General features: G+C 39.0%; 2 protein-coding genes across 3 annotated transcripts; both read right to left on the bottom strand.

The window, feature by feature from the left end:
* Window positions 1–5567: 5567 nt before the first annotated feature.
* Window positions 5568–13044, bottom strand: TMEM70 (transmembrane protein 70). Of its 2 annotated transcripts, none has more exons than XM_089517480.1 (3): window positions 12787–13044; window positions 8947–9058; window positions 5568–6328 (listed from the first exon to the last, which is right to left on the bottom strand). In XM_089517480.1, the coding sequence occupies exons 1-3, from the start codon at window positions 12988–12990 to the stop codon at window positions 5880–5882; spliced, it is 765 nt and encodes a 254-aa protein (XP_089373606.1). In that variant the 5' UTR covers window positions 12991–13044; the 3' UTR covers window positions 5568–5879. The 2 variants fall into 2 exon arrangements, with proteins under 2 accessions (XP_089373606.1, XP_089373607.1); XM_089517481.1 differs by lacking the exon at window positions 12787–13044 and adding an exon at window positions 9751–10096.
* A 2468-nt stretch (window positions 13045–15512) lies between these two features.
* HAUS3 (HAUS augmin like complex subunit 3) lies at window positions 15513–24412 on the bottom strand. Its single transcript, XM_089518906.1, has 5 exons — window positions 24231–24412; window positions 20756–21733; window positions 19121–19560; window positions 17979–18204; window positions 15513–16710 (listed from the first exon to the last, which is right to left on the bottom strand). The coding sequence occupies exons 2-5, from the start codon at window positions 21674–21676 to the stop codon at window positions 16480–16482; spliced, it is 1818 nt and encodes a 605-aa protein (XP_089375032.1). The 5' UTR covers window positions 21677–21733; window positions 24231–24412; the 3' UTR covers window positions 15513–16479.
* Window positions 24413–25778: the final 1366 nt, after the last annotated feature.

Below are 25778 nucleotides of genomic sequence, written 5' to 3'. Positions count from 1 at the left end.
GTGTATCTGCATCTTCTAATCTAATCCATTCCTCCAACCAAGTTAAGTTGCAAGCTATTCTGTAAGACTTAATATCCGGCAAAGCACAGCCCCCGTTTTCCTTCTTTTCTTTCAAGTAGCTCCACTTAATCCTAGGTTTACCCCCTTTCCAAACAAAGTTTCTTAAATCTTTATTCCATTGTTCGATTATCGTATTGTTTATATCGATTGGAAGATTTGTAAAAAGGAATAATAATTTCGGGAGTATAGACATTTTAATCGCATTAATTCTACCTAATAAAGATAAATGCAAATGTTTCCAATTCACCAGTTTCAACTTAATATTTTTCCATAACGTTTTATAATTATTATCAAATAGATTCAAGTTATTGTCTGAAATAATAATTCCTAAATATCTCACCCTTTTAGTTATCTCACATCCGGATTTATTTTTTAAAGCTAGTTTCTCTTCCTTGGTTAGATTTTTAACTATTATTTTAGACTTTTCTTTGTTAATTTTAAATCCTGCTAGCCCTCCAAATTGGTTTAGTTCCATCAACAAATTTTCAATATTGCTAAGCGGATCTTCCAATATTACCATCAAGTCGTCAGCGAACGCTTGTACCCTTAGCTCTTTGCCTCTCAATCTGATTCCTTTAATTTTCTTTGAGTTTCTTATGTTATTTAATAAAAATTCCAAAACCATAATAAATAAAAGGGGAGACAGTGGACAACCCTGTCTCGTCCCTCTACTGATGCAGAAAATTTCCGATTGTTCTCCGTTAACTAAAAGCCTTGCTGTTTGTTTATTATATATCTCCCTCACATTGGCAACAAAATTATTTCCCATATTCATCACTTTAAATAGATAAAACATAAATTCCCATTTCACCGAATCGAACGCTTTTTCCGCGTCGATGAACAGAAAAGCTGCTTTCTTTTCATTGTGTGTATTATAATAATCTAAAATATTAATTATATTTCTCATATTATTTTGAATTCTCCTTCCTGGAATGAAACCGTTCTGGTTTTTATCAATTATTTCCTTTAACAATGTTTTAAGCCTTTCTGCTAAAATAGAAGCGAATATCTTATAGTCGTTATTCATTAAGGCTATTGGTCTATAATTATTAATAATCATCTCATCTTTGCCTTCCTTTGGAATCAAGGTTATTAATGTGTTACCCCACGATGTTGGTTTACCTTCTGTTTTTAATAAATTACATACTTGTAGCAATGGAATTTGTAATTCAGACTCAAATGTCTTATAATATTTAGCGGTAAAACCATCCTCTCCTGGAGCTTTTGCATTTTTAAGATTCCTTATAGCTGTTTTAATTTCATCCAATGTTATGTCCGCATTCAATTTCTCTTTTTGGTGTTCTTTTAATACTATGCGATTTTTTTCCAAAATTACTGCTAATTGTTTTTCATTTAGCTGATTCCCTTTTTCCGTAAATAGATCTTTAAAAAAAGAAATGAAAGCATTTTGAATTTTCTTATGGTCGCTTATTTCTGTGTTATTATATTTAATCTTTGTTATTATCCTTTTTTCTTTTTCTTTTCTAAGTTTGTATGCCAGCCATTTACTTATTTTATTAGCATTTTCAAAATGGTCTTGTTTCTGCTTTTTCAGTTTATACGCTATTTCTTCTGTTATCTTTTTTTCCAATTGCTCCTGTAAAATTTTAATTTCTCTTTGTAGCCTTTCCTTATCTTTTTTCCTTCTTTTACATAGTAATTCCTGTTCTTTCTTATTAAGTTCTATTTTGATTTTTTCCTCTTTTTGTTTCTCAAGCCTACTTAATATCTTCATTCTTTGTATAAATAGTCCCCTTACAAACGCTTTCCCCGCGTCCCATACCACATTCATTTTAGTATCTTTATCACAATTTTCTTTAAAAAAGAGATTTAGGTCATTCCTTATTTTAGAAACAAATTCCTCGTCTTCCAATATTTTTTCATTCAGTCTCCAGCCACTCTTACCATAATTACCAATATTATATTCCAGTTCTAACATGTTATGGTCCGAAAAAGACCTTGGCCAAATTTCCATTCTTGTGACATGTGTTAATAACAATTTAGACATCAAAATTAAATCTATTCTCGAATGCGATTTGTGTACATCAGAGAAAAAGGTGTATCCCTCTTTAATTCCATTAGAATGGGACCATGCATCATAAAGTCCCAAAGATTTCTTCATTTCGAAGAAGTCTCTGGGCAATTTGCCCTGGAATTTATTTGACTTCTTCTTTGTAGATTTCCTATCTAACGCTGGATTTAGCACTCCGTTAAAATCGCCCACCACAATTAAGTTTTCCAACCCTATATCAGTTAATTGTACGTTTAATTTTCTATAGAATTCATTCTTTTTCTCAGGGGGTCCATAGACATTACACAACATATATTTAACATTACCGATTTTAATTTCAATACAAATCCACCTACCATCCGTATCTTTGCTGATAAGTTTCGGTTCCCATTTTTGTTTAACAAAAGTTGCGACCCCTCTTTTCCTTTTATTGATTGTTGCATAAAACAAGGTTCCTAGCTTACTATTTTTCAAATATTTCACATCCCCGTTTTTCATTTTAATTTCTTGCAAGCACAGGACATCAAAATTCTTATTGTTCAAAAAATGCATAACTTTCCTCCTTTTTCTTTCCTGGCTTATTCCCTTGATATTCCATGTTACAATCTTAAATCCCATATTTATTTAATTAATTTAGATTCTGTCCCCCCCCCCCCAAAAGAAAACTACTAATTCGCTTGTAAAAAAAAATATAATAACCCCCGCTTAACCCAGTCCTCCTATTGCTCCTTCTTCTAAGAGTTGCTCCTCTGAATCTGGCAGGTCCTGACCTCCTTTTCCTGCTATTATTTCTTTTAAAGGATCTACTTTTCCTGTCTTGCAACTATTGCCTTCCTCCCTTCTATCTTTCTTCTCTCTGTTCTCTTTTTCCTTTTGTTTCTCTTCTTGTTCCCTAAATTCTCTACTTAATTTTTCAAAGAAGTTTTTTGCCTGTTCCACTGTATTAATTTTGTATCTTCTTTGTTGATAATTGAGGATCAGTCCTTCTATTTTATCCCAGCGGTAAAGTATTCCTTTTTTCTGAAGAAGTACAGTCAGGAATTTATACTCCTGTCTCCTTCTGATTATTTGGACTGGGAGATCTTTATAAATTTCCACAATCCTATCATTCACTATTAGCTTTTTTTCATAATTGCGTTTTAATATTATGTCCCTTATTCTCGTACTGGTAAAACAAATTGTTATATCTCTATCCAGCTTCCTCTCTAATGCTATTCTTGTTGTTACCCTAAAGATCTTGTCTATCTGTGCCTCTAAGAGGTCTTCATCCAGTCCAATGTATTCTGCTAGGATCGGGATTACCTTATCATATAAGTCTTCCCCCTGTTCCTCTTTTAATCCCCTGACTTTAATAGCCCGTTCCCTGTATCTGACCTCTTGTAAAAGCCCATTTTGTTGTTCCCTTATCTGGGCCCGTTCTAGGTCTTCTGTTCTTTTTTCTAGGCTATCTGTTCTTTCTACTACCTCTTCCAACTCCAATTTAATACCCGATATTTCTTTGGTAAGATTATCGATTTTTTTCCCCAAATTATCAAAATCCTTCTGTACATCATCTCTTAATTTCTGCAATTCCACTTTAATTTCTAAGCGATTTTCTTTTGATTCGTCCCGTATCTCTTTTTTGAAGGATTTTTTAAAATCCCTCAACTCCTGGAGTATGGTATTGCTAACATCAGCTTGTCCTACTGAGCCCCTTCTTGCTGTCATACTTCTAGTTTGCATATACCTCTTACACAAATCTAAAAGCGGGAAAGCAAAGTATCAATTTACAATGATATTTTGTTACACTTATCACGTAAGCAGATTATTTTGTTCTACCCCGTTTAAATCAGCAAGAAGAAAGGGTTAAAAAGAGACAGAGAAGAAAAAAGAACACTTAGAAAACATCCATTAAGGTCCCAAAAGTACCAATAAGGATAGTCCAATTCACTTTTTTCTTTTTCCGAGGTTAGTTGGTCTAAGTTCCTTGCTCTCTTGTCACAGTTCGTGGAAAAGATTTTATATTCCGCTGGGTATAGAGTTGTGTTTCAGAATCTTAATGCTATATCAGCCAGTTGAAACGTTAAACACAATCCCTAAACACAGTTCTAACAGAATTTTACTCCTTTACAATTTAGGTGCAGCTGCAGTTACTCCAGAGTTGTTTCAGCTGTAGAAATCTGAATTTCAAATGGCTTCAGGGATCCTCTTCTCTTCTGCTACACTCAGACCTCTGACATCTGTCATTCACATGTTACCATTTCAGAGCTGGAGTGTAAGCTCTATTCTATCACATATGTAATGCCTCAGCAATGTAAGGCAGCTTTGTATCAGGATTTACAAGCCTCCCAAGAAGCGGTAAGAGCCACCCTTAATACAGCTAGACCTAAAAGTTTCAGATATATGTATGTATGCATATTAAAAAGTCAAGAACATGCTGTAATGGAAAAACAGCTTTGTTGGCAAAGTTGTTGGAGGGAAGGAAGACATAAATAGATGCCAGCAGCAGAGACAACTTAAGAGGTTGCAAGAAGATAAATAGGTTTTGTGTAAGCACAAGAGGGTGCTTCTACACATCCATAAAATGCCTTTGTCTACCCTTTAATGTTTGTGATGAACAAACCAATACTTAGAACAGAAAGTTCAAACATGCTTAAGTGAATCACACATCAAACATAATTCCAGGTTTATGCAAACTACTTTTGTAATGATCATGTTTTAACCTTCACCATTTTACTCCCTGAGTCACATTTTGTTGCAGAACTCATACACCATTAGACCTACAATGCAGACATTCTATAACATTGCCAGGGCAATGCATTTGTACAAGTTTTGTTTTCTATACCAACATTCCCACTTTTCAACAAATTGGTTTTCGTACTTTTAAACCATGGCCTGCTCTTCTGACCATAAATTGCTTTCCCCCCTCTCAATCTATTTAGCACGTTGCTCTCTTTTCCCTCTCAGTCTACTCTGCATGCTTCCCCCACCCCCAAGACTAAGTTGATTTGGCACCATCTAGTGTTCAGTCTTACATTTGCATGCTGAAAAAAGAAGGCTGGGTTCAGCTTTTCAACCATTTCCACTTTTTGACACAGCTCTACTCCCCAAGCCACTGAATAACTGGGGGATACTGTAAAAACAATGGGACAAAAAAATAAAAACCAAAAACCAACTATCCCAATAAATCTGTTGCTTTTTGTTACTGGGGTATTTTGTGCTATCAGGATGGAAAATAAATAAATAAATAAATCCCATGCTATTTTTGGTGAACTATGGTGCCAAGAAGGAGAGCTATCATACTCTGATTGTCAGCAGGATGGTTGCTAAGAAATACTGGAATTCTCCATGGATTTAGGAAATTCAAGCAATATACATGAAACTCTACTGCTAATTCTAGCTCTAACAGCAATGCTAACTCTATTGCTAATCCTGAGCATGCTGGATTTACAGCCCGGGTCAGAAATTATTCAACAATTTACTTGATGCACTTTCTAAAAATACAGCTAAATGAAAGTTAACTGTTAAAAAATATTTTTAGTACACTGAAAATAAAAACAAAAAAGTCAATGAAAGCTTATGCCAAAATATTTTCTTCCATCTTTAAGGTGCCACAAAACTTTGTTATTTTTGCTGCAATAGGCTACCCTTCAGGAAGCAGTTTGAGCAATGTTAACCAGTGTTTAATTGAATTAACAATCTGTTTTTAAGTTCAGAGAAAAATGCAATGGGATTTTTAAAAACCTAGTCTCTGTGGAAAAAAATTCTAAATGCCTGCATATAGACAAACAACCTTTTTAAAAATACAGACTTCTGACAATTTACAATTCTATTTGTCATCAGTAGAAGTTTTTGACTCTTCCAAGTCAAATGTGAAGGGTTTGTCATAGCCCATAAGATGGCTATAATCTTGAGGATATTGGAAAAGCAAGGGGTTAACAAGCATTGATTTTGTTTTAGCATAAAATGTTGTGAACATCTTGTTGATATCTGGAATCTTCACATCCTTTTGATGGAACACAGTTTTCTTTTCTGCCAGAATAGCATTATATGTAATGGCTGTGTAGGTGTCCGTTTCAGCCTTATGATACAGTCGGATTATGTAGCCCTTGGTAATTAAATGCAGAGTAACAGGCGTTATGAACGTAAAGAATCCAACTATACTGTAAAAGGCAATTTGCAAAGGAAGGCTGTCAACACCCACACCAGTTTTGAAGATAATGATGGGCACCAGGCACATGCTAAACATGCTGGTAGAATAAGAGAAAAACTTCACTCCTGGAAAAAAAGAAAGAGAGACTATTACTGAGAAGCAGAAAATAGCTTTCTACCTAATATGTGTTGCTGTTGTATGTCCACCACATATGGCAAAATCCAATTTTAGAGCCAACTGAAATGAATGGGATGTCAGTCATCAATTACGTAAGTCCCAGTGATTTTAAGGGGTTTACTCTAACACTAGATTTGTCCCATAGTCCTTTACCTTGACTGCAATCTTTTACTTAATGACATAGGAGGAAGCCCCATTAAACTCAGCAGGCCTTATGTCTGAATAGGTTATAAAATTAAAGCACATCTATTAGGGTGGGGGTGGGAATTACTAGGCCTTCCACATTGTTGGAGTGCAACACCTAATAGCCCTAGCCATCATAGCCCATGATGAGGAATTCTGAGAGCTACAGTGCAACAAAATCTGAAATGCCACACAATTCACATATATGTATTAAAAAGGAAGCCCTGTTGAATACAGAGGGACTTACTTTTGAGTAACCATGAATAGGATTACTTGGAAGAGTATTTGTACAATACAGGTTCTCAGGTTATTTGACATGGAGCCTTTCCTGTACAGTGGGCCCTTCCATTACACAGCGGATCCATTCTGGACTCCCCAGCGTAAGGGAAATACTGCGTATGCTCAAGCCCCATTTATAATCATGTGGTCTTTAAACAGAGGCTGGATGGCCATCTGTCGGGTATGCTTTGATTGAGAGTTCCTGCATGGCAGGGGGTTGGACTGGATGGCCCTTGTGGTCTCTTCCAACTCTATGATTCTATGACTCACTGTTCATTTTTTTTAAAAGCTGGAGAAAAAAGGGTTTACCTATCTTATCTGATGCATGGATTATTACAGAATTAGCATGGGCTACTGCACCTTGTTCATGGCTACTACACATATAGTTCTTTCAGGCTGCATCCGCACTGCAACAACAACAAAATCCAGGTTGACACCATTTTACTGTCATGGCTCAGTGCTACGGAATTCTAGGAACTCTAGTTTTGTGGGACATTTAGTCTTCTCTCAGAGTGATCTGGTACTAAAACAAACTACAGTTCCCAGAATTTCTTTTCATTGAGCCATGGCAGTTAAAGTGGTGCCAACCTGGATGATTTCTGCAGTAAGGATGTGACTGAGTTACAGCACTCCAAGAAGCAATTTCTCTGTTACAGTATTAGCATGGGATCTATTTTTTCATGGCATCCATGAACACCAGAACACCCTAAAATCAGTACTTTGGTTGATGTGCATGACCATGAAATCTCATGACACCAACATATTAGTTGGTAAGTAGGCACTGATGTCAACAACCCGTGCATCTTCGGTTGCATCCACACTGCAGAAATAATCCATGTTGACACCACTTTAACTATGGAATTCTGAGAACTGAAGTTTGTTGTGGCACCAGGGTTCTCTGACAGAGGTGGCTAAATGTCTCACAAAACTATAGTTCCCAGAATTCCATTGCACTGAGCCATGGCAATTAAAGTGGTGTCAATTTGGATTATTCCTGCAGTGCAGAGGCAGCTTTAGATCAGGTTGTTTTTTAAAGCAATTTTCTACCGCTAAAGCTTATTAAAGTAACACACTAATGCTGATGTTATGCATGCTTTACTTAGAAGTCCTAAAGGGTTCAACAGAACTTATTCCTAAGCATGCATGTCTAACATTGAAGCCTGTTATCTTATCAAAGATCAATATGGATACAGATTACAGGGAACTGATTACTGGTTGTGGCTCATTCACTTCACATTTACAGAGAAAGCTGCTTTTGTCCAATGACCTTCACAGGCAACAGCTATTCAAAATACTGGAATAGCATCTGAACGTTTTGGAAAATTAAAAAATGCCAGAAATTCATTTACATATGTGACTTTCTTGTATAATTTTTAACATAAAGTGCTCCATCCATTCTATATGTCCCTCTCAGACCCTGAAAAAAATGATGATAACTAAAGAGGGAGAGGGAAAGGGTATATGTATTGAAGTTACATTTCAAAAGCAAAACAAATGGAAACAATACTACTTAAGGGACTGTAATAACTAATGCTTTCTAGTTACTTTTCAGGGGCACTTATTTTCAAACGGTATGCTATTTTTATCAATCTTTAAAGACAATGCAAAATGCAATGCAATGAGCGGTGGGTTTGTTTTTTTAAAGAAACATTGTAGTGAATCATAACAAATTTCAAAAATTTCCAGACTCTATTTCTTTCCCCTTAATCCACGTAGCAGCATTTCTCTTCCTCTGCCCAGTGATTCCCAAACTTTGGTCCTCCGGGTATTTTGGACTTCAATTCCCAGAAGCCCCACCCAGTCAGGAATTCTGGGAGTTGAAATCCAAAACATCTGGAAGACTAGAGTTTGGGAACCTCTGTTAGTGTGTTCTTCACCAGATTAGATAAAGCAGTGCAACACTTGTGGCTGTTTTTAACAACATAATTATATTGCTGGATTAAGCCATACAAGCAAAATAGTAATATAACCAGAATGTCCTTCACACAAATATCTCTTATGTCTGGGGTATCCCACTCCTTGTTAAAAAATAATGAATTTAAGCATTTAAACAATAGAAATGTTGAACATCAAAACAGAATATGTCTGACCTTACTATACCTACCTAACACAGCTTTTGCTAAATTTCCACAATAAATTAATCTTCCGTATTCAGAATTTTCATGGTGAGATGATGTGCTGAAGCAGCGAAGTGCCTCCATGTGGTGACACATAACCTTAAAGAGAAGAAAAGCACACAGGAAATAAGTGACAACATTTCTTCTAATTGTGTATTACTTCCACACACATACATACCCTATATACACATGCTTTTTGGAGATCTTAACTGAATCACAGGACAAGACTACACTTTTAACTAACACAACGGACTTTGTGAGGAAACCCGTGGCTTTTATAAATATAGGATAAGTCTGTATACCCCTACATTTTGCAAAATAAAAGTGTGCAATCCAACAGGGTGTGAGGTTTGAATATACTTTGAACCAAAGAAATCTACCAAAATATTGTCAGTCTTCATTTGTAGTTCACCACTAACCAAGTCTAGCTCATGATTCACATCATGGAGTCATGTGGATCTATAACCATTTGAACCAGCATTCAGTAGAAATTAACATCAACAATCCAGAACTAGCAGTAAAGAACAGGATCTTCACCAATGTGTACAGAATGCCTCTTGCAGCATCAAATGACCACCATGCTCCTTCTCTTTCAAAGGTATCACTTACCACTTAGAAATCTGTACAGGCTGAGTCTCCCTTATCTGAAATACCAAAATCTAAAATACCCCAAAATCCAAAATTGTCCACATTGGTGGCTGAGACAGTGAAACCTTTGTTTTCTGATGGTTCAGTATACACAAACTTTATTTCATGCACAAAATTATTACAAATATTATGGGTAAAATTACCTTCATGCTATGTGTATATGATGCATATGAATTTCATGTTTAGACTTGAGCCCCATCTCATTTCGTATATGCAAATATTCCAAAATACTAAAAAAATCCAAAACCCAAAACGCTTCTGGTGCCAAGCATTTTGGATATGCAGACTCAATGAATGCCAGTGCTCAACCAACTTTAAAATGACAATGAACAATGGTTTCATGTTTCTACACTGCTGGAGAATGTAAGCCCTAACTGTGATCTCTTGAAGGTCAATTCAGTTCTCTTGAATGTATTGGGGGTTTGCAATTTGTGCTCCAACGATGCCTTTGGGCTCCGTCTGCACTTCCCAGGTGCTCTGCAGCCGCTCCAGGAAAATGAAAGAAAGAAATATTGAATGAAATTGAAAAATAAGTATATATTCTTATATACTCCTAAATACCATTAACTTGTGAGACATAGGGTAGGCCTCTTAGGGGCTCCGCCATAGAAATAAGGGCTCCGCGAGTCAAAAAGGGTAGGGACCGATTAGATTTATTAAGGAGAGAATGGAGAGAACACATCCAAAATGTTTCACTGGCTTGGCTAATACGACTTCTCTGTTCACCTTTGTTCTCCTGTTGGGAAAGCCGCACATCTGAGAAGAAAGAGCTTTTCAGCTGGTAGTGGTCCTGCTTTGCCCCTTTGATTTATAACCAGGAGTCTGCTTTAGGATTTGTCTGCAATTCAGTATAGGTGTCTTGGCAACAATTTTTAAAAAAGTGTTCCCCTGAGCACATGCAGAGAGAGGGGTGTACACTCATCTAGAGCTTATCACACTGAGCATGAAAGAGAGGTTATCTCAAAGGAAAACACTGTGTGGTCACCAGATCAGACTTGCTTGCTTATTTATTTCTATGCCGCCTTTCTCCCAGAAAAAAGACCCAAAGTGGCTCACAGTCAATATCGTTTAAAATAAAATTTTAAAACAATTAAAATCATCTACAGTGTAAAATACAGTAAAGTCCGTCCTCGCCTTATGCAGGGGATCTGTTCCAGATCCCTCCGCGTAAGGCGAATTCCGCCTATGCTCGAGCACCATTGGAAACAATGGGGCTCGTGCGCGGCGGCGCGCGGGGCGCAACGGGTGCACGCGCCCATTTAATTGAATGGGATGCGCCGCCCCTTCTGTATGTGTGTGTGTGTGTGTGTGTGTGTATATATATATACACACACACACACCCAAATCCTTTCCAGGCAAGCATTCTCTGAAGATGCCAGCCACAGATGCTGGTGAAACGTCAGGAAGAAACTCTGCTAAAACATAGCCACATAGTCTGAAAAACCCACAAAAAAACTATGGATGCCGGCCATGAAAGCCTTCGACTTCACATAACTAGAGCACACACTCTGTTTAAAAGCTTCCCTGACACTATTATAATGTATATTAAAAGCCTGCTTGAATAAAAATGTCTTTGCCTTCCAGTGAAAGGAAAAGAAAGCAGGCAGAAGTCTAGCCTCCTGTGGAAGGGAGTTCCAGAGGTGTAAACACTAGCATTTCTCCTGAGTGGAGGTAAATACTGGCCTGAATTATCCTACTGCTATTAGAACTCAGACCCACTGAATGAATAGTATTAACCTGTGCTGTGATTCGCTTTTCAGTGGATCTATGTAGTGGTTTGAGTGCTGGACTACAACTCTGGGAGACCAGGGTTCGAATCCTGGTTCAGCCTTGGAAACCCATTGGGTGGCCTTCAGCAAGTCACATACTCTCAGCCCCAGGAACAGGGTGACCAGATGTCCTCATTGCAAAGGAGGCCAAGGCACCACAAAATGTAGGCCATTCCAGAAAAATGTAGGAGATGACTAAATAAAAGCTTTAAAAAAAATCATAGAAATAAATTCATGCTTCTAAGTCATGCTCAAAATGAAGGACATTTTTGGAATTCCTCTTGGACAGATACTGAAATGTAGGACAGGTCCTGCAGGGAAAAGGAAGTGGCCTGGTCATTCAAGGAGGACAAGGCACCACAAAATGTAGGCCATTCCAGAAAAATGGAGGGCATGACTAAATAAAACACCAAAGAAATGTAAATTCATGCATGCTTCTTAGTCGTGCTCAAAATGGAGGACATTTTGGAATTCCTCCTGGACAGAAGGAATTTGAAATGTAGGAAAGGTCTTGGGGGATGGGGGGAGGACATCTGGCCACCCTGTCCTCACCCCAAAGGAGGGCAAGGCGCCACAAAATGTAGGACATTAAAGAAAAATGTAGGGTGTGAGTCCAATAAAAATTAGAAGCACTGGTATAAATAACAATCCATGCTTATTACCCATGCTCAAAATGGGGAACATTTTGGGATTCCTCCTGGACAAAGGGTTGAAATGGAGGACAGGCCCTCTAAAAGGAGGACCCTGGTCATGCTCAGAATGGAGGACGTTTGGGAATCTCTCCTGGACAGAAGGCTGAAATGAAGGCCAGGTCCTGGGGGGGGGGGGGGGAGGAGGACGTCTGGTCATGCAAATCATGCTCAAAATAGGGGACATTTTGGGATCCCTTTTGGACAGAAGGCAGAAATGGAGGACAGGTCCTGGAAAAAGGAGGAGCTCTGGTCACCTTGGTCATGCTCAAAATGGAGGACTTTGGGAATCCTTCTTAGACAGAAGGCTGAAATGGAGGACATGATAGAAAAAGGAGGGCCTCTGGTCTCCCTGGTCATGCTCAAAATGGAGGAATCCCTCCTGGAGAAAAGGCTGAAAAGGAGGACAGGTCCTGGAAAAGGAGGACCTGTAGTCACCCTGGTCTGCTCAAAATGGACGACATCTGGGAATCCTTCTTGGACCGAAGGCTGAAATGTTGGCCAGGTCCTGGAAAAGGAGGACCTCTGGTCACCCTGATCATGCAAAATGGAGGACATTTGGGAATCTGAAATGAAGGCGAGGTCCTGGGGGGGAAGGAGGGCGTCTGGTCCCCCTGCCTCAGAAACGCCTCGATAAGGTCGCCATAAATTGGAAAGTCCCACAGCAGCAACAAGAAGGGCTCTAGCAGCCTGGGGCCGGGCGTCCGACTCAGGGCCTAACCTCCATCCGGAGCCGCGCCTTCGAGTTCCCCGCCCTCCCGGGGAGCCACCCAGAAGCTGGGCGCCCGGCAACTGGAGGCGGCGGCAGTCGCGGCCTCCAGAGGGGCCTCAAGCAGAGGGGCCGAGCTCCGGCGGCGGCGCCCCTCAGCCAAGGCCTGAAGCCGGGCGCAAGGGAGGCCGCCTCGACCAGGAGCAGCGCCGCCATCTTCGGAGAAGAGGACGGAGCAGAGGGCTAGTTGAACCGGAGGCGCCTCTCCTCCTCCTCAGCCCCTTCCGGGGAAGACGACGACAAGGAGGAGGGCTTTTAATGTTGCCCCCGCGGTGTAGTGGCTTACTCCAGAGACCAGGGTTCGAATCCTGGCTCCTCCACGGAGAGGTCATACTCTCTCAGCCTCAGAAATAGAAACCCACGCTCCTTTGTTGTTGTTGCCTTGTCTGCTTTGAAGCCTTTTGTGACTTATGGCGACCCTATCAAGGGGGGGGGGGGTTCTTGGCAGGTTTCTTCAGAGGAGGACCTGCTCTGAGGCTGAGAGAGTGTGACCTGCCAATGGTCACCAGTGGCTTTCCATGGAGGAGCCAGGATCTCCACACACCACGCCGGCTGCCTCATGTTTCTTGTTGTAGTTGTTGTTGTGTGCCTATAAGTCATTTCTGACCTATGGCAACCCTAATGCAACCCCATCATGGGGTTTTCTTAGCAAGATTTGTTCAGAGGAGGGTGGCCGTTGTCTTCCCCTGAGGCTGAGAGAGTGTGACTCGCCCATGGCCATGCAGTGGGTTTCACGGCTGAGCTGGGAACCGAACCCTGGTCTCAGCAGTCCAACACTCAAAAACCACGCCATTCTGCTTCTTCGTCAAGCTCAAAATGTTGGGCATTTTGGAATTTATTCTGGGCAGGAGGTTGAAATGGAGGACATGTCCTGGAAAAGGAGGACACCTGGTCAACATGAGCTGGGTCTTCCCTGGGCCCTTGGTAATATTGCACCCAGGTGACTTTACAATGGCTGCCACCCAAAATTCTAGTCGGAAGTCTGCACCCTGTAAACACAAGACAGTTTTGTGGTAGTTGTTGTGTACATCCAAGTCATTTTTTTACTTATGGTAACCCTAAGTCAAACCTATCATAGGGTTTTTCTTTTTGGGTGCAATTTTTTCAGAGGGAGGGTGTTGCCATTGCCCTCCTCTGAGGATGAGTGTGCTTTGCTCCAGGCCACCCAATCGGTCTTCATGGCCAAGCCTGGATTTGAACCCTGGTCTCCAGTCATAGTCCAATACTCAAACCATGCTGGCTCTTCGTTGGTACATTTATATCCCTCCTTTTCTCTTAAGGCAGTGGTGTACATAGCCATCCTTTTCCTGGTTCCAGGGGCCTTTTTTGTAGACACAGAATGGGCTTGGGGGCAACAGGTGCCAAACAGACCACACATTCCCCAACTTTGTAGCAAAGAAATGCATTTTGCACATGTTCATTACTGTCTTATAACTGACATGCTCAGTTCTGACATTCAAGACGGTTATTTCTCAAATTAAGCTTATGCTTGCCCAGCCAAGAAAAAATTATTGGGTTTGGTGTCTGCAGAACTGTGTTGAAAGCTCAGTTGCCTAGTTATCATAACATAGGCACTGATACATATGGCAACCACCAGAGTGGGGATTTCATAGCAGGACACTAGCTCTTCTGCATTTCATAAGCAGACTGGACTAGAGTGTTATTGGAACACACTGGTGGGAATAGACAATTACCATGAGTATGACAGTTACCATACATGTGCATAGCTTTAAGTTTATGTTGGAGGAGAATGGCATTTAAACACCAGGTTCCATTATTTGCAGGTTTGTCTCAGTTCTAGATGTCAACTTTAACTACTGGCTATACTAGCTAAAGGTATCAGCCCATATGATCTTGAAAGCTAAGCAGGGTCATCCCTGCTTAGTATTTGCATGGGAGACAAATTTATACCAGGTACCGTAGGCTGTATTTCAAAGGAACTGGCAAAACTATCTCAGCGGATTCCTTGCCTAAGAAAACCCTATGAAATTCATGGGGTCGCCATGAGTCAACAAGAAATTTGAAAATGTGTGTGCACACAATATGTGAAGGGTCAGTTTCTTGTTTTAAAATCGCTTTAGATTTGTTTTAATCTTGCATTAACAGTTTGGTCTGTATAGGTTTTTAGAAAACATGGTATATTGCTTTGAATCCCATGATGGGAGAAAGTTGGGATATAAATTAGACTAGATGCACCCTTGCTGCAACAGATAATGGAGGCCAAGTGGGGGGACTCAAGGTAAATTCACTGCTCAGCTATGAAATTTATTGTGAGTTTTCTCAAGTCTCTGACTTAAAATAACTGTGATTATAAAGTGGGGTTTATATGCCTGCAAATTGATTCTGACGTATGGCGAACCTATAGTTTTTCCTTCACACGATTTATTCAGAGTTTTGTCATTGCCTTCCCCTTCAAGCTGAGAGAGTATGATGTGCCCATGATCACCCAGTGGGTTTTGATGGCCAAGCGGGAATTCAAGTAGGATAAGGTCCAGAGGTCAATAGAACCACTTACTCATGTAGGAACTTCGGTCCTGTGCTGGAAGAAGCAATATAAATAAAATGAAAGGGTTGGACTGGATGGCCCGTGCGGTCTCTTCCAACTCTATTATTCTATGATTCTATGAAATTCAACACATTTTCATGTTCCTGTAAAGCAAAACAAAACTTGGCCCACAGAAATGTTAAAAAATGTATTTGCATAAATATTACAATCACTTTGTTAGAAACAATATTTACAGTTTTGAATATAAAACATGTTTAAACTTGGCAGTTTTATCCAGCACTATGCAGGTAAGTATGCTTAGGACTTTGGCCCTACTCTCTCATTGTATTATGTCTAAGAGAAAAGACTACTGTTCAGCATCATACATAAGCACAATGCACTCCTACACACACATATTTAGAATCAAGTCAAATTCAGAAAGAATTATTCCTAACTAAATACAGGATCGCAGCCATCATGTGCTATATTTTTCTACAGCAGCAGACAGTCTGTGAAACAACCTTCCCTAATCTGCTATGCTCCAGGGGTGATGGGCATGCTAATACATCTCACAAGCATCAAGTAGGGAAGGCGGTTTAAAAGTATAGTACAGGATGTCAGCAGAGTTAAATGCTAAGCAGATGACGCCTGACTGACATCTGTACCAGCATTAGGCCTAACCAGGTATACTAAAAATCATCCGTGTGGTCTATTTTGTAATAACATAAAGCTTTAATGATGCAACTATTATCTCTCAGGTGCTGGAGGTAGGGGGAAAGGCAATGGAACAATTTTGAGTTGTTCTTCCTCTAGAGTAAAATCAAATCTGGCAAAATACCTCCTATAAAACTGTACAATGAACACAGAATACCATGTAACAAGTCTATGTAGACTTGATACAAGCATGTTTTTCCTGTTTATTACATGAAAACTTCAAAATTTTATTCCTTCCTAAAAATATGCAGGATATCTAACTTTTAAAATAAGTATAGTACTTAACAGTACTTTTAAAATAAGTACAGTATTGTGGTTCTTCACTCATCCCATGTGATTACTTGCTGCTACAGAAATAACACATCTGGCTATTCTTACATTTGTCACATTTCAACGTTCACTAAATAATTCAAATCATTTTTATAAAATCGTATCAGCTTAAACTACTATCTTGAAGACACAGGCTGTGTCTTAACTTGTTGCTCCAGTCTTTCAACAACATTCTTCAAACATTCTTCATCTTTGAAAAAGTACACACACAGTTTTCTTTCCACCTGTTGCATCTTATTATTCTCCAACACCTTCTTCTTAGCCTTTATGTCAGCAAGAAGATCCATAATAAGCTGATTTAATTTATTCAGCTGGAATTCCAACCGCTGAAATTGCTCAGCCAGTTCCTAAAAGAGGAAAAGTCTCAGTTAAAATGAGTTTAGTATTACAGGTTGTATATCCTTTATCTATAAATCTGAAATACTCCAAAATCCTAATCTTTTTTCATGGGTGGCTGAGACAGTGACACCTTTGCTTTCTGATGGTTCAATGTACACAAACTTTGTTTCATGCACAAAATTATATATATATATATATATATATATATATATATATATATATACACACACACACACACATACATACATACATATATATAACTACCTTCAGGCTATGTGTATAAGATATATATGAAACATAAATCAATTCTGTGTTTAGACTTGGGTCCCATCTCCAAAACATCTCATTATGTATATGCAAATATTCCAAAATCCAAAAGACTTCTGGTCTCAAGCATTTCAGGTAAGGGAGATAATATGATTCTAGCATATCAACACCATGTCACCTCACATATTTGCAACTTTCCTCAGTTGCATATTTTTTTAAAAATTTTAAAAAGCCAAGCTATTTTTTTATGGTGGCCATAAAATGAGTCTCTGGGTAACTGAGAGATTTGTGGTAACCAATTTTGCCCTGCTCAACACACAAGCAGTGCATGACACCAGTGCTGCTTCTGTCTTTGAAAAGCAGCCACTGCATTCAAAGATGCTTATCATGAGGGCTAGCAGGCATGTGCTGGAGCACCTGGGAAAAGTGAAGGGAGGATGGGGAGCTCTGAGGTATGTAGTGTGCTAGTTGCAAGGTCTTGCACAAACCACAGGAGCACTTCATCCTTCTGCTGGTTGTACAATTTGGAATTAAAGAAGGGAAACAGCACACTGGGAGGAAAAAGAGTCAGGAACTATAGGCCAGGGAAACCAGCTATCCAGCTTTTCTCACAGTCAAGGAACACTTTTACTTCTGGGAACAAGCATGTTGTTGGCGGCTGACACTAAAGAAGAGCAAGCAGGAAAAATGAGTCTTGGACTAGGGTGTTCTAGCCAGGCTCAAAATTCAGAAATCCAGCAGCACTCACTTTTGGATGAAGACCTGCTAGACAGTCAAGATGGCATGGAGCTAACAAACACAAAATTTAAAAAAGGTATATGGGTATAAGAATAGCTGTCCTGCAACACATTTCAGTGTAAGTCCACACAGTAGAGTGATAGCGTTCAACAGGGCTTTTTGCATGTAGCATTAACAGGACCGAGGCCTTGTGCTCAATATAATGAAAAATAAAAAGCTATTATTGCATGTACTCTACAACTATTGTCACTATTGATCCTAACATACTCACCTGATTACTCAGGCAGATGCTTTCCCCACTTTGGTACATAGCATCGCGAAGGGCAATTACATCGGCATCAATCTTTGACAGAAGTAGTATTTGATCCTTATTAATGACTGTTAACCGATCAAGTATTGACACTGTATCTAGATGTAATTCTTCAGACATCTTTTCAAGGCCTTCGCGTGTTCTGAACAACTGTTTTGGATTCTTCCCTTCAAGAAGCCGATATAACCTTCAAAACATGAGTGCATGGTAGGAATAAGACTGACTGAAATACAATGAATCTTCCAAAAGGAGTATGAAAATACAATACAAATGTTGGCCTCTGGGGAAGGACCCATCAGAATCAGGCAGCTAATAATTAGTAAAGCTTATACCCCAACTGCAGAGCAGAGGCAGCCCTCTGAATCAGGAGGTATCTTCTTCCCTGGGATAGGAGGGCACAATTGGTTGCTCAAGGCACTGACTTCCTGAAATAGATACTGTACTTTCCTGTGCCTGATAGGAAAGCTGGCATTTGTGAACAAAAAAGATCACACAATGCAAATAAATCCTCCAAATAGGTTTTACTCAAGGAGAAGATCAAGGAAAATTATATTGTCCAATCCCTCAAACCAAGTCAACTAAAACAGTTTCAGTTTTAACAGAATTACCAAGCTGATTCTCATAATTTAGATGAATCTAAATATACTGATTTCAATGGGCATCTACATTCTAATTCTCTACATGCTCAGTCAGCACAACTTAAATTGGCCACCAGCTTGAATGCAAACATTCTGGCCTAACATATTGATCAAGCTGTTAATCATTTATTGTGTGGACAACACACTTAACCTTTAAACAGTATAAGATACTAGCTATGCAGAACTGGAAAAACCAGCACAAACCCAGTGCTCTATTATCTTAAAACAATTATCTGAAAGGAAGCACCATTAATCTTTATGGAATTTATGGAAACATTTAACTCTGAATCTTTTGGTAATGGAAGTAAATGAAAAACAGTGGCAGCCTGGTCTTTCCTGTCACCTGAGATGGGAGTAGAAACAATCTGTTGTTGTTAACTGTTGACTTTGATTTATGGTGACCCTCTTAAACCATGAAGTCAGTAGAGTGCACCAAATGGGTCCCAGGTATAGTAAAATGCTTACCTTTGTGTTGCATGATCCTTCAAATCAACAGTGCTTCTTACTATTTTATGATGGGATATAGATGGGTCAGACATTGTTTCTAGTGTATGTGCCAAAGTGTCACTGCTCTGTTTCAGATCTTGAACCGTATTTTCTAGCAGACGGCTGTAATCCCTAAGTTTTCTTAACTCAATTTCATAAGCCAGCTGAAGAAATTCAAATGATGCCTTCTGTTTAATGAGCTGGTGACAAATTTGATCTTGTTTTGATATGTAGTATTCCTGTCGAGCAATCTGTAGATCAAAGTCACCTCTCACCACTGGCATATTCAATAACTCTGCATCCTTCTTTATCAGCAAAGGTAGGGTTTCACTGTTTATGTGAGCCAAATGTTTTTTTAATTTTGAAATGTCATTGTTCAAGCTAGAAATTCTAGCTTCAAATTCTTCTTTTCCAGTACTCTGCAGAACAAATAAAAAGGTTCTGTCAACCATACACTTATAGTCAATCCATGTCTATTATCAGTAAGAAGTTCTTATTTCCCATATTGGCACAGAATATAACATTACAAGGGTATTGATAATCTCAAGAGAGAAACTTCTATGTAGGCAAAACATGTAGCGTATCTGCTCTTAGCAGGTGAAAAAACAACGGATCTAAGAGAATTTGGTCCTTGATGGAAAAAAGGTTTCCTACTCTGAGGCTCTAGGATTGGGGTTGTTTGGCTTCTCCTTATCTTTGGTTATCTCTGCCAGCTCATCATTTCTTCTTATTATACCACGAGCAAAGTAATTTGTGCCAGTCTTATATGCTGGATAAGACTCAATTTCAGATTATTATTTTTTTACATTTTTATCATTCTTTTCCACAGAAGTCACCAAGGCACAGTATAGCAAATCAAAATGCAGGAACTCTCAATCAAAGCATACCCAACCAATGGCCATCTGCTAATAAAGCAGTTAAATCATCATATACTATAAATTTACATTGTAATAAGATAATCATAAAGTGAGAGAAGGAAAGAGACTAAGAGCAGGAAAGGAAGCGGCATTAAGTTGCTCCTGTGTGACTCAATATTTCCTTTGCCTCCAAGTAAATAGATTAGAGGGCTGAAAGATCAAGGGCATGCCTGGCTATGCCACTGAGATGGTTAATATACCTCTCCAAAGTGATGTGAGGAGATCAAAAATAAGAAAGACAAACACAGATACCACCAAAAATAGAACTCTCTCTGACCTCTGGAAAAGATAAGACAGCTTTCAAGGCACAGGTTAAATTGCCTTTGGCAGACTGAAGGGGATATTAAATAGAGTAGCAAGGTGAATGAAGCAAAGGTACCACTATCACTATTCATTTAACAAGATGTTCCTTAGGGGCAATGGCCCTTAGGTGAAGAAATCTGTCTCATCATTGAGCTTATATTGCACATGTCCCTTCCTTGCCCCAAGCGTGCTTAAATTTAAGAGGACTGTATGGCACAGTAACTGGCTTTTGGATGGAGATTGTGTGCATGGAAGGTAAAAGAGCATTTTATCTAGAATTGTCAACTCAATGAGAGTAGAGAAAATAATTTAAATTCATATCTAACAGTTAGTTTGAGTTGTAAAATGGCACTAAGCCTTCATGTGGCGCAACAATATTAATAATAAAACTTACCTTCTTTAAAGAAGAAATATTTTCCTTTGCCCATTGAAGACCTGATTTTATGCTTAGATTCTTAGACTTCTGTTGAATCAATTGGTGCTGAGCACAAATATATGCCATCTGCAGCCTGGTCAACTCTAGTCTTTTTTCAAAAACATCACTGCTTTCTTCACAAGTGAAAGAATTCCTCATATCTAGAAGCTGGAAATTTTCTTCATTAGAACTTTCAACCAATTCAGACATGCCATGAAAAAACTGCTTTTTTGTATAGAGAGTAAGAGATGTGGTGCTCTCTTCTTCCTGATGCAAGTATTTATCTAAGTCATGTTGAGCTAGCAATACAGAATGAGTACCTAGATGTTGTTGTTGAGGTGCAACCATAAGGAAAGATGTTAGCTTCTCAACTCCTTCAGTAAGAGACTGCAACTCATTATTTATCTTTGTATTTAAAGCAATGAAACCCCCTTGCCCCTCTTTCACATTTTTAAGTATTTCTTCTCTCCCCTCTTTAAGCTTCAGAGACATCAGGCTACTGGTTGAAGCTACCATTTGAAGTTTGTTAAGGCGGTTAGTCTTTTGCTGTTTCATCTTTTGAAGAGCATGAAATTCATCTTGCAATGTTTTAAGCTTTTCTTCATCTTCATCATCATCATAATTATTGGTGCTTAATTCCATAGATTTACATGTCTTAAGAACTTCATCTAGAGCCTCTTCTTCCAATACTGGCTTTGATGAATTAAGAAGAATATTAAATGATTGCAACTCTTCTTCAGAAATTACTTGGTGCTCATTAAGACTTGTACAAAACCATTCCACAAATGACTTATCTTCCAAAGTCTCAAATAACCAGTCAAAGTCTTCTCCATTAAGAAAAGGTGCCTTGGGATATCCTATCCTCTTTAGTGTTTCAACAAACTGAATTCCACAATCCATGTTCTTCAGCTGTCCGCCTGATAGTTACAGATGTTTGCCAGTAAACTTCCAAAGTATCTAGCATAATCAAAAGTACAGAGTAATCAACAGAAGGTTTTACATACATTTCTGAAAAAAAAACAAAAACAAAAACAAAATGAACACAGAATCAAGACTGCCATTTAATTTAATGGGTTGACTATGTAGGATTTTGTAGAACAAGCAGTGATAACAATAGAAGCAAAATGCATTTTCCCCTGTTTGAACAATTTATTAGTATGCATGTTTTTTGCAAGTTTAGAAAAAGAATCCCAGGATTTTCCCTCCTTTATGTTTTTGCCTAGCTTCCTTGTGGTCCATGATGCCTGCTGAAGTTGTCAACACAACTAATCTCTCTCTGTGTGTATTTATATATAATATGTATAATATATTTTAATAAATATAGAGATCTTATAGCACCTTTGACACTAACTGAAAGAAAGAAGTTGGCAGCATGAGCTTTCGTAGACTTAAGTCTACTTCCTCAGATGCATATCATTCTCTATCCCAGCGGCCCCCAAATTGTGCCCTTTAAGAGATTTTGGATTTCAGCTCCCAGCCATGTTGGCCAATAGTCTGGGATTCTGGGAGCTGGTGTCCAAAATTCCTTAAAGGGCACAGTTTGGGGACCAGTGGCCTATCCCATATGCATCTGAGGAAGTAGACTTAAGCCTATGAAAGCTCATGCTGCCAACCTCTGTCTTTCAATTACGGCCAAAACACACTGCAGAAGTAATCCAGTTTGAAACCATTTTAACTGCCCTGGCTGGATGCTAAAGAATTTTGGGAACTGTAGTTTTGTGAGACATTGGCCTGTTACAGATAGCCAAAATAAAGCTGCTTCGAGTCACTTTGGAGGTATGGTATTTCAATGATGCATGAATCCTAAGAGTCTGGAAGCTTCACCAAAGCTGCACTCCAGTCCTTAGGACTGGAGCATGGCTTTGGTGCGGCCTTTGGACTCTTAGGACGCATGTATCATTGAAATACCATACCTCCAAAGTGACTCGAAGCAGCTTTATTTTGGCTGTCTGTAACAGGCCATTGAGCCTTCTCTGTCAGAGAGCTCTGGTGCCACGATAAAGTACAATTCCCAGGATTCCCTAGCACTGAGTCAGGGCACTTAAATCGGTCTCAAACTGGATTATTTCTGCAGTGTGTTTTGGACCTTAGTTTGAAAGGTGCTACAAAGGTGCTGAGGAAGATGGACTGGGTTGCTGGCTCTCCTCCTTCTTACCTGGGAGTAGGTCCGACTGGCTCCTCCTCCTCCTTACTCTAATGCTAGGGAACCCTGGGAGCTGTAGTTTGGTGAGATATTGAGCCTTCTCTGTCAGAGAGCTCTGGTGCCACAATAAACTACAAATTCCCACTAAGCCAAGGCAGTTAAAGCGGTCTCAAACTTGACTATTATTTCTGCAGTGTGTTTTGGACCTTAGTCTCAAAGGTGCTACAAGATCTCTTTATATTTCTGATTCTAAAGACTAACACGGCTATATCTTTGAATTCTATAACATAATATAATATGATATAAATATCTCTCTGGCTTTTCTTCGCGAACGAAGATTCAGGAAGGACTCATCCCGCGCTTTCTACAAGTGTGTTGATGACTAAAAAGGCCAATCCAAGATATTAAATATAAATATATATTATAATAATATACACTATGTATGTTATAATATAATATAATATAATATAAAATACACAATAATATATAATATAATATATAACAATATATTTCTATTATAATTTTAATATTTTAATGTATTTTTATATAATAATAACATACAATAAATACATTATAATATAATATATATACATATATATATACAATATACAATAATATATATGTAACAATATATTTCTATTATAATTTTAATATTTTAAGGTATTTTATACAATAATAATATACAATACATACATTCTAATATATTATATATATATATATACACACACAATATACAATAATATATGTGTAACAATATTTCTATTATAATTTTAATATTTTAATGTATTTATATATATATGTACATATAATATACAATACTATATAATATATATTATAATATTTCTATTATAACTTTAAAAGTGGAATGCATTTTAATATATATTATGTAATAATATACAATACATACTTTATAATATATACAGTATTATATAATGATATAATATGCAATATAAAATAATATATAATACAATATGTAATTTTATATGTCTATTATAATTTTAATATTTTAACGTATTTCGATATGTAACTGAGCCAGAAAGATGTTTTTTAAATTAAAAAAGGGGGGTATTGGGTTTTAAAAAAAACTTTTTAACCTTTGCATGTTTTTGTATATATTATGTAATATATATAAAAACAGAGGAGGCTCGATATTTTCCATCGAAGTCCACTGAGAGGGGGATGGCCAGGGCTGCTGACTCTCTGCCAGGGATGCTTTGATTGAGAGTTCCTGCATGGCAGAATGGAGTTGGACTGGGTGGCCCTTGTGGTCTCTCCCTTCAAACTCTATGATTCTGTGATCCTCCTCCTTACCTGGGACTGAGTCTGGCTGGCTCCCCTTCTTCCTTACTCTGGACGCAGGCTTTCTTCCGAGGAGGACACCCAGGAGACCCTCCTGGATATGGACCCCAATTGACAACGGAAGGAACAGTTGATGAGGGGGGATTATATAAAAGCTGCACCTCGGAAAACCCGGGAACGAAGTGACGCCACTCTCGGATGGGCGCCGGGCGGGATTCAAACCAGCTCCATCTTCTCGCGATCAATCAAAAAGTCTCGCGATAACACGCCCTGTCCTCCCAGTAAGGAGTCCGAGTGGCTCCCGAGGGCCGTGGATCCTTTAGTTCCGGGTGCAGTGTTGCTTCACGTAAAAACAGCCGACTGAAAGCCTTTGCGTGGATATTCTGGGTTTCATATCTCCGGCATTAATCGGGGCTGTTGTGTTAAATTTAAAGGAGTGGTCCCTAAACTGTGCCCTTTAAGAGAATTTTGGACTTCAGCTCCCAGAAGCCTCAGCCATGTTGCACAATACTCTGGGATTCTGGGAGCTGAAGTCCAAAATCTCTTAAATGGGCACAGTTTGGGAACACTGGCTTAAAGACCTTACATGTGCCACTCCAACAGCAGATGACGATTGTATTAGATTTTGACAGGCCTTTTGGGAACTGTTAATTTGTGAGGAAGCGACTTCAGATAATGTCTTGTCCTGTTGGAACAACGGACGCAAGCTCCAGGAAAAGAGATTCCAGCTCAACAATAGGAGGGACTTCTTGGCAGTAAGGGCTGTTTGACAGTGGAACACATTCCCTCCGAGTGTAGTGGAGTCTCCTTCCTTAGAGGACGCTGGATGGCCATCTGTCGGGGATGCTTTGATTGAGAGTTCCTACATGGCAGAATGGGGTTGGACTGGATAGTCCTTGCGGTCTCTTCCAACTCTATTATTCTATGATTCGGTTGTTATTAATTGGTTTTAGAATCATAAAGCAAGGGCCATCCAGTCCAATCCCCTGCCAATTGAGACGTTCCCAACAGATGGCCATCCAGCCTCTGTTTAAATACCTCCAAGAAGGAGACTCCACTACTCTCCGAGGAAGGAGTGTGTTCCACTGTCGAACAGCCCTTACTCTCAGGAAGTTCCTCCTAATGTTGAAGGAAAATCTATTTTCCTGTAGCTTGCATCCATTGTTCCGGGTCCTGTTCTCTGGAGCAGCAGAAAGCAAGCTAGCTCCCTCCTCAATATGACATCCTTTCAAATATTTAAACAGGGCTATCATATCATCTCTTAACCTTCTTTTCTCCAGGCTAAACATCCCCAGCTCCTTAAATCATTCCTCATAGGACATGGTTTCCAGACCCTTCACCATTTTAGTCACCCTCCTTTGGACACACTCCAGTTTCTCAATGTCCTTTTTGAATTGTGGTGCCCAGAACTGGACACAATATTTCAGGTGGGGCCTGACCAAAGCAGAATAGAATGGCACTATTATTTCCCTTGATCTAGACCCTATACTTTTATTGATGCAGCCTAAAATCGCATTGGCCTTTTTAGCTGCCTCATCACACTGTTCACTCATGTTCAAC

Source organism: Sceloporus occidentalis, unplaced genomic scaffold (assembly GCF_023333645.1).
Source record: "Sceloporus occidentalis isolate IW3139 unplaced genomic scaffold, rSceOcc1.0.p SCAF_3, whole genome shotgun sequence".
In the NCBI taxonomy this organism is placed as follows: domain Eukaryota; kingdom Metazoa; phylum Chordata; class Lepidosauria; order Squamata; family Phrynosomatidae; genus Sceloporus; species Sceloporus occidentalis.
The sequence above is the reverse complement of the archived record's forward strand: the minus strand, read 5'-3'. Positions and strand labels throughout refer to the sequence as shown.

Bases quoted from the DNA above. Each gene is read 5' to 3' on its own strand.
- TMEM70 (XM_089517480.1), bottom strand. From the start codon at position 12,990: ATGGCGGCGCTGCTCCTGGTCGAGGCGGCCTCCCTTGCGCCCGGCTTC. The intron at 9,059-12,786 runs GTTAGGCCCTGA...CTTCTCTTTAAG, and splicing joins AGGCGCGGCTCCGGATGGAG to GTTATGTGTCACCACATGGA. The intron at 6,329-8,946 runs GTAGGTATAGTA...CTTTTTTTCCAG, and splicing joins TTTAGCAAAAGCTGTGTTAG to GAGTGAAGTTTTTCTCTTAT.
- HAUS3 (XM_089518906.1), bottom strand. From the start codon at position 21,676: ATGGATTGTGGAATTCAGTTTGTTGAAACACTAAAGAGGATAGGATAT. The intron at 19,561-20,755 runs GTAAGTTTTATT...TTTGTTCTGCAG, and splicing joins ATATTTCTTCTTTAAAGAAG to AGTACTGGAAAAGAAGAATT. The intron at 18,205-19,120 runs GTAAGCATTTTA...CATGTTTTGAAG, and splicing joins AAGGATCATGCAACACAAAG to GTTATATCGGCTTCTTGAAG.